We start from the raw sequence: 9,694 nt of genomic DNA on the forward strand, positions 1-9,694 counted from the left end.
AGAGAAAAAAGGTATTGACTACAGTCCTGTCACATAAAATCACCCACAGTCGAGCTTGCACAGCGTCAGATGCTCAGTTAATTATGAATACAGTTCAATACAATGTATAGAGCTTGCTGTATAGAGGGGATGCATTTAATGTATTATTCCCTGAGATAATCTGTCTTTACCGTTGACAAAATTAGCATAAAACCGCAATAAGCTTGGAGTCAATTTGGGAAGATTTATTGTCATATGTTTTCTTCCTTTTCGAATCTCACTGTCGTGACTTTTTTTGTGATTGAAACGTTTGCAGGGATTATCTTGAAAAATGTGCATGGACAACATTTTTTCTTCTTCTGTTTGTCATGTTGTTCTTTTGGTGTACTTGCCATAAGTGTACGATTGTTTAAAGTAGCAATTCAAAGCACTTGTAAGATGATAGTTGCTGACACTAGGCCTTATGGGCCTACATCTTCCGGAAAGTCTTGACCGTAAGAGTTCCTTTCTTTAAATTTCCTGCATTAAATCCTGACAATGATTTCTCGATCTGCTCTTCTTTTCCCAATGGGTAACTTGCCATTCTTATAAAAATGTATATTTAAATACCCTGGACAGTTTCTCTACTCATATTGGTGGAGAGCGCGTCACGTGTGGGTGTTTAAACGGTTGATAATGACCAGTGTTTATAACCGGCTGGCTTCCGCGTGTTAGGCGCTCAAGATTATCACGCGGAACGCAATTCATAGCTATTAGTACGCACAACCCACTTGCAACAGACTCTACACAAAGTTATTGAAAAAATATTTCAAACCTCGATTTTTCAACAGTCAGCGTGTCTGTAATTGTACTTTTTAACGTTTTTTAACAAAAGGGCATTTATGAATGGGAATATAAGAGTAGTGACTCGTTCTTAAAGCCATTATACACTTTCGGCACAGAAAGTTCTTAAAGCCATTATACACTTTCGGCACAGAAAAGAAAATAAAATTTCACAGATTTACAAATAACTTACAGGGTTTACAGAAGGTAATGGTGAAAGACTTATCTTCAAATATTATTCAATAAAATGCTTTATTTTTCGAGAAAACATTAAAAAACAAAAACAATTCTCGTTGTCGAGAACTACGGATTTATTTTAAACACATGCCATGACACGGCGAAATGTGCGGAAACAATGGTGGTTTTTCCCGTTATTTTCTCCCGACTCCGATGACCGATTGAGCCTAAATTTTCACAAGTTTGTTATTTTTTGTATCAGTTGTGATACACGAAGTGTGGGCCTTTGGACAATACTGTTAACCGAAAGTGTCAAATGGCTTTAAACGTCCGTTTAAAACCTTGCAGGGTCGTTGACGGCAACTCGACCCTGCCGGCTTTAAACGGCCGTGTAATAACTCGTCGCTACCCTTTTATTCCCTTTATTTATTTACCTAGAAATGAATGGGAACGTTGGAGACTTCACCTGCCCGCAAGGAGAATTTCGATGCAACAATCTTACTCGCTGTGTTGCCCAACAATTCCAGTGCAACAAAATCGATGATTGTGGAAACAATGCTGATGAAATGGAATGTGGTAAGCTTTGATAATAACAACTTTGTATATTCACATTTGTCTGGTTACTTGTTTCTGACTAACCGTTTTGTGTTCTATTTAGTTTTTTAATCTTGGGACGAGCCTAGTCACATTAAGAATCATTTTGGTAACATGGTAAATAGTTGTGAGTCAGAATTTATGCATAGATTGGTCTGAAGGAGTGAGAACACACTTTAGGTCAGGATCCACTTTGGGTTAGAGGGAGTGGGGATCCTCTTTGGGTCAGAGGGATTCGGGATCCACTTTGGGTCAGAGGGAGTCAGTATCCACGTTTGGCAAGATTGAGTCAGGATCCCCTTTGAGCAAGATGGAGTCAGGATCCACTTTGGGCAATAGGGAGTCAGGATCCACTTTGGGCAAGAGGGACTCGGGATCCACTTTAGGTCAGATGGAGTCAGGATCCACTTTGGGCAATAGGGAGTCATGATCCACTTGAGCAAGAGGGAGTCAGCATCCACTTTGGGCAAGAGGGAGTCAGGATCCACTTTGGGCAAGAGGGACTCGGGATCCACTTTGGATCAGATGGAGTCAGGATCCACTTTGGGCAATAGGGAGTCAGGATCCACTTTGGGCAAGAGGGAGTCAGGGTCCACTTTGGGCAGTAGGGAGTCAGGATCCACTTTGGGCAAGATAGAGTCAGGATCCACTTTGGGCAATAGGGAGTCAGGATCCACTTTGGGCAAGAGGGAGTTAGGATCCACTTTGGGCAAGATGGAGTCAGGATCCACTTCGGGTCAGATAGAGTCAGGGTCCACTTTGGGCAAGAGGGAGTCAGGATCCACTTTGGGCAAGAGGGAGTCAAGATCCACTTTGGACAAGCGGGAGTCGGGATCCACTTTGGGTCAGATGGAGTCAGGGTCCATTTTTTCGACTCAAGTTCATAGTCAAGTTGACCCCAAAACGACTCTGAAGTTTGCTGTGGCCCCTGAATCTCTTTCTCGTGTCAATTCTGCCAAGGCCTTTCTCGAGTTTCAACACAAAATGAAGGTTGTTGCTTTAATATAGATAGACACATTTAGCTATAATACATCTATGTGTTATTGGTTTCTTGGTTGGGGCAGGGGGGGGGCTTCAATCAAAAGAAATGCACGAAGAGCATTTGACGTACCGTAAGGTAATACTTGATGGGGAAATGTTGTCAAACTATCAGATATCGGAGAAACTCCTCCAATTGCCTCTTCTTTTGATTAAAGTTTACAAGAATGTCACCAAGTAATTTCCCGAGAATGCTAGCATTCATTACATGTTTGTGTTTGTTATGTTTGTTAGAGGGAGGCAATGCTCAATCACTTTCAGTATTGTATTTCGCCTTACCTATCCCTCCTCTTAAATACCACTTTTTTACCAAAGAGATTTATTATTTTGAAGTTTCATCCTTGGGGAATTCAAATGACATATTGACCATCGTTGGATCTGGCATCTACACAACGCTACGCAAATTCAAGTCACACAATTCATGTCAGTATTGGGCGCAGTGGGTTTATTCGGATCAGGGACACTATTGGTAACTACTCAAAATAAAAACATAGTGAGAAACGACTCCCTCTGAAGTGACATAGTTTTCGAGAAAGAAGTAATTTCCCACGAATTTGATTTCGAGACCTCGGATTAAGAATTTGAGGTCTCGAAATCAACCATTGTTTTTTTTTCATTATTATCTCGCAACTCCGACGACCGATTGAGTTCAAATTTTCACAGGTTTGTTATTTTATGAATAATGCTTGGATACAGCAAGTGAGAAGACTGGTCTTTGGCAATTATTACCAATAGTGTCCAGTGTCTTTATAAAATCAACTAACTCTGTAACTTTAAGTTGAACCGTCCTTGAATTTGTGACGAGAAGATATTATGACACGGGGATGTTTGTCAAGGACTCAAACACCTTGATGGCCATGTAGGATTAATACAATGAAGAGCAATCACACAAAGCTGTTATGATTTAGCTAAGTCTGGCTTTCTTTCATAGCTCGACGACGAGAAATACTAGTTGAAGTCCTTCAAAACAAACTGCGCGGCAGTGTTAAGTTGTTCTTTGCCGTCAAAAATGTTCCCAATTATTTGAGTTGTAATTCTTTAATTATTTACGCTATTTAAAATTCATTGGTTTCACAAAGGGTTGTGAATGTTGCGGGCATTTTTAAATTAAGTTGAGTGTAGGGTGGCAAAGCAATCAGCAGTTGATGGAAAACATACAAAATACAGTCAGCATACGGGCATTTTCAGTCAATCTATTTAGATATGAACCTTTTTTCTTTACTGGTTTAGCAGAATGGCGGCTTGCAATACCAGAAGATTCATTTCTTTATAGAAAAGTCATCAATAATTAAATAAACAAATAACATGAATTGCCAACCTCACTCCTTACTTAAAACATAAGTTTCCATTTGCCCGCATCCGACCACATGTGTCGAGTTGGTTCACCGCCCTTGTAGTGACCTTTCTAAGAGCTGTTTAATTTAATCAACCAATAGCTGTCCATGTAAATGCCAATTTGACCAATCAGATTTGTGCAATTGCAGTGTCTGTGTTGTGAGAGTAACGCTAACTTATTTTCCAACCTGTCTGCTGGAGTGACGCGGTTTCAACTCCCAACGTATTGAGACAACGTCTAATCTCCCCTTCCTTCCATATTCACACGGGTATTTCACGAACGAAATTATGTTTGATAAACAATATCGATCTGAAGTCGCTTACTTAGTTTGGAAAACCAGGAATGAAAAGCAGAAACAAGTGCAGTGCACTTTCGTTTTTCAATTAACGGTTCGTGGCATGTGTTAGTTGTCAAACGTTCCTAAATGTAGTCTGGAATCTAAATGTAGCCCAACCCTAGCATAGACCCTAATCTAAAGAGTCTGATATTAATGCAAAAGCCATTAGTTAGTACACTGACGTTTCGATCCTAGCAGAGCTCACTGTTCTTATAAGTGTTAAACATTCAGGCCATTAACTACGTTGTGCATTTATGCCATTAGAATATGTCCTTTTGTTAGGAAAGCAGTTTGCAACGGCTAATTCCATTTACTCAGATATGTTTTAAGATCCATTTGTGATGAGGATATGTTTTAGTCATGGGCTGCATTTGGGTGTCTGGTTGTTTTGTTTCATAGCAAGTAAAAACACTGAAACGTAAACAACATTTTTTGCATTTACTATTACGTCGTGTTTTCCCGCCAAATTCGCTTTGAAAATACCTAACAAGCGAAATGGAAAGTAGTGGGCTTTCAGCTCGGGTTATTGGAGCGCAATTTACTTAGTACTGTCTGGTGTTAGCATTGTCATTGGGTCAATGTTAATGGGCAGTCTGCTCAGAATCATGTATTAACCAAACTCATGTCTTTATCCTTGGGGCGCCAGACTAAACCAATAAGTTTTATTTATATTGTAGAATGGTATGGTATTTCACGAGTTGGCACTCTCTCCAACCCTATTCGAAATCTTCGCAGTATCACTTATAGGACTTAATACTGATGTGTCTTGTAGACATAGACAGACTTCAGACCAAGCTGTCACGTTAAATCCGCTGATCTCAATAAAACAAACGGAAACTCTTGAGTTTCACAAGAGTGCGTCTGGCGTAACTAAATAATCCAGTTACAGACGCTGCTCACGCTATTTGCTCAGAAAAGGCAGTATAATAACTTGGAATGTCTTTAATTCTCATTATGTGCTCGAATACACCTGACAACCTCATCTTGTAACTATTTCCCCACGGTTTAGGGTCAGTGGATCAGTGTAGACTTAGACATGCTTCATTTCCGCGTATTTTTCTGCGAAGTTGCAACTGACAACGCAAATTAAAGGAAAATAAACATGTCTCTACTCTATACCGTCAGCAAAGAATCGACGCTTAGAAAATTGGTGAATTCCAAGCTTGCGGCAAGCGTATCTCATTGGTTAGCAGGGAATTCCAAGCTTGCGGCAAGCGTATCTCATTGGTTAGCAGGGAATTGTAAGCTTGCGGCAAGCGTATCTCATTGTTACTCGAATTGTTACTCGTGAGTGTGTTTACTATATGTTACTTGTGGTAATACAAAGCTGTGTGACTTTCTCAAGTTTTCTAAGGGAGTTTAGAGTTTTTCCTGTAGTTGTTGGGCGGCGGCGGCGGCCATCGTTAAATGGCATGTCGACGAGAACTAACTCTACCTCGCCAATTCTGTCACGCAATAATGCCAACCTGGTCGTGATAAAACAGGATAAAATGGAAACACCCAGAGTCTGTCAACTTCTCAACGTGTGTACACTAAATGCGAGGTCAATATGTAATAAAACAGCTGACATTTTGGAAGTCTTTAATGAAAGAAGTGTTGATGTCATGGCTATCACGGAAACCTGGCTCAAAAGTAAGGGCACCGTTACTCCATCCAATCTTACATCTCAGGGACACAAGTTTGTTTATAGCTGTAGAATCAATAAATCTGGTGGAGGTGTTGGACTGCTGTACAAGCCTGATGTTAATCTACGCATCCCCTCCATTAGATTTGCCACTACATCATTCGAATACATGGAATGTGAGATTCTCTGCTCGAGGAAAACAGTTCGTTTGTTCGTGCTTTATCGACCACCTGCCTCCAGCATAACCCTGTTTTTGACTGAGTTTAGCACTCTGATTGAGAGTATGCTTTCATCACCTACTGAATTTGTTGTTATGGGCGATTTCAATCTACACTGTGATCGTGTTGATGCTAGAGACACAACATCATTGATGAATCTCCTCGACTCGTGTTATCTGAAGCAACATGTCCATCGAACAACACACAACCGAGGACACACGCTAGACTTGGTTATTACTCGCTCAACCCTACCCATCATCAGAAACATTGATGTGTTTGATTACACTTTATCTGATACTCATTGGTAACTTGCTCTCTTGATGTCGACAGACCTGCACCACAGAGGAAGCCTGTAACTTTTCGCAAGATAAGGGACATTGACACTGCTAAGTTTGCTGATGATGTATCTACATCCACACTTGCACACATGGCAAGAGCTGACACAGATCCAGCTGATCTGGTCAGGGCATATAACACAGTCATGGGAGAAATTCTTGATCGTCATGCTCCCCTGAAGACTAAAACCTTTACTCTCCGCCCCAATACTCCCTGGTTTTCAGACGAAATTCGACGAGAACAAGCTAGACGCAAGAAACTTGAAAATAAATGGCGTTCTACGAGCTTAACTGTTGACCGAGACGTATATAAATACCAGCGCAACAAGGTCAGTGAACTCATCCAAAAGTCAAAATGTACCTACTACCAAAACCTCATTGTTGACTGTCGAGGTGATGGGAACCGTATTTTCAGAATTCTTATGTCCAGGGTTGATTACTGTAATGCTCTGCTTGCAGGTCTTCCTCAATCTACGATTGCACCTCTACAACGTGTCCAAAATTGTGCAGCTAGAATTCTTACAGGTACTAGAAAATTTGATCATATTACCCCTGTTCTCATGAAATTGCACTGGCTTCCGGTAAATTATCGTATTATTTACAAAATTTGTCTGCTTGTTTTTAAATGTATAAACAGTCTAGCTCCAGGCTATTTTTGTGAACTTTTGCTTACGGTTAACTCAACTTCACGTAGGACCACACGTTCATCCTCGGATAAAACTAGATTGCAACCTGTGAACACTAGATTATGTACTTACGGTGACAGAGCTTTCTCTGCAATAGCACCTCGTCTGTGGAACCAGCTAAATGTTTGTCTCAGGGAGGAAAACTCCCTCTGTAGCTTTAAATCTGGGCTTAAGACACATCTTTTTAGGGAAGCATTTTTAACTTAAAGTATTTTTTTATGTTCTTACTGCCCTGCTGCTTCATATCATTGTTGCGGTTTTTATAATTGTTATTATCATAATTATTGTTTGTGTTTTTTACTGGATCAAACAATTTCGGTAGCTTTTACTCAATGTGTTTGATTGATTATATTCATCTTTTTACTTGTACTGTACATGTATCTTTATTGTTTTATGATCATACTTTATGGATTTTTGTGGTTAAAATTTGTTGTTGTTGTAAAGCGCCTGGGAGCATTTTTAATGGATTTGGCGCTATATAAATGTTTATTATTATTTATTATTATTATTGGTTTGAGAATTTGATTTTAGAATATTATCTGCATCATCCATCGGAAATCATCATCACCGGTGACTTTAACATTCATGTTGATGACATCCATAACACCAATGCAAACCAGTTTAAGCATCTACTTCAGGCTTTTGTCTTACCAAGCATATCAAGGAGCCGACTCATCGTCTCGGTCATTGCCTGGACCTTGTGATAACTCGTGAAATCTCCCCACCAATTGTCTCAAACTTCGTTTATTCTACCTGGATTATCTGACGATTATGCAGTCATGTGTAACTTGAGTCTGTGCAAGCCCAAAGTCCCAACCGTCACTATAAAGAGCCGACAATGGAAACATGTGAATCCTCCCGAAGTGTTCCACGACATAGGCACTCATTTAGCAAATCTAGAAGTTGATCATGACTGCTTGGATTCCTATGTCAGCCAATATGAGAGTACATTCAGTGACATATTGGATAAATACGCACCTTGGAAAACGAGATCAGTCAAGGTCCGAATTGAAGTCTCCTGGTTCAATGATGATATTCGTACAGCGAGAAAGATCTGTCGTCAACTGGAGCGGAAGTGGCGGAAGTGGCGGGAAAATAGTTAGGAATTTGATCAACCAGGCAAAGATCATCCATTATTCATCTCAAGTACAAGATTCCTCAGGAGATCAAAAGAAGCTCTTCAAGATAATTGGTAAGTTGTTGCTCAAACCCCAAACCCCTGTTCTTCCATCCGCCTACAATGACCAGGACTTAGCAAATGAGTTCCAGAAATTCTTTGTCACCAAGATTTCAGACATCCGCTCATCATTTTCATCAGTCCCTTACAACGTGCCGAAGACATTGCCACATCTTCAACCAGAGTGTAGACTATCTGTGTTTGAGCCTGCGACTGTTGCTGAGATTCAAAGGGTTATTATGAAGTCTCCTTCAAAATCCTGTGAGCTGGATCCAGTGTCAACATCCATGATAAAGCAAAACATTGATATATTTGTACCCTACATCACTAAGCTTGTAAACGAATCTCTCAGTTCCGGTAGTTTCCCCGATAGCCTCAAAGTTTCCTACATCAGGCCGCTCATCAAGAAACCAAACCTGGACAAGGAGATATTCAAAAACTACAGACCGGTTGCAAACTTAAAATATCTTGGAAAAGTCATCGAACGAGTAGTGTCATCACGTATTTCTGATCACATTCATACTTTCAACCTGTCCGACGTGTTCCAGTCAGCATACAAGCCTTTCCATGGGACCGAGGCTGCACTAGTCCGTGTGAGCAACGATATTCTCTCTTCTATGCACAAACAGCACTAGTCCTGCTAGACTTGAGTGCTGCTTTTGACACTGTTGATCATAACATCCTTCTCTATCGGCTCCAGAATCACCTTGGCATAGAGGACACAGCCCTAGCATGGTGCAAATCGTATCTCTACAATAGAACTCAGCATGTATGTATTGGCACTGCGATATCCGACCCTGTTGTTTTGAACTACTCTGTGCCACAGGGGTCTGTACTCGGCCCGCAGTGGTTTACGCTGTACACTTTACCGATTCGTGACATCATCCTCAAATTTAATCTGACGACACTCAGCTATACATTACGTTTAAATCTTCTCAAGAAAACGCCAATGCATCTATTGCAAGACTTGAGAAATGCATCCATGAGATTCGACGTTGGACACAACAAAACTTCCTGAAGTTAAAGGCAGTGGACACTATTGGTTATTACTCAAAATAATCATTAGCACAAAACCTTACTTGGTAGCGAGTAATGGGGAGAGGTTGATAGTATAAAATATTGTGAGAAACGGCTCCCTCTGAAGTGGAGTAGTTTTCGAGAAAGAAGTAATTTTCCACGAATTTGATTTCGAGACCTCAAGTTTAGAATTTGATGTCTCGAAATCAACCATCTAAACGCACACAACTTCGTGTGACAAGGGTGTGTTTTCTTTCATAGTTATCTCGCAACTCCGATGACCAATCGAGCTCAAATTTTCACAGGTTTGTTATGTTATGCATATGTTGAGGTACACCAAGAAAAATTGGTCTT

At 40.4% G+C, this 9,694-nt stretch overlaps 1 protein-coding gene across 2 annotated transcripts in view; it reads left to right on the top strand.

The window, feature by feature from the left end:
• Nucleotides 1-9,694, top strand: part of LOC139936328 (relaxin receptor 1-like) — a 138,927-nt gene that overhangs the window by 61,989 nt on the left and 67,244 nt on the right. For both annotated transcript variants that reach the window (XM_071931122.1, XM_071931123.1), the window contains one exon: nt 1,417-1,554. In XM_071931122.1, the coding sequence (XP_071787223.1) occupies nt 1,417-1,554 (138 nt within the window). The remainder of the gene's footprint in view (nt 1-1,416; nt 1,555-9,694) is intronic.

This window comes from Asterias amurensis, chromosome 4 (genome assembly GCF_032118995.1).
Source record: "Asterias amurensis chromosome 4, ASM3211899v1".
NCBI classification, from domain to species: domain Eukaryota; kingdom Metazoa; phylum Echinodermata; class Asteroidea; order Forcipulatida; family Asteriidae; genus Asterias; species Asterias amurensis.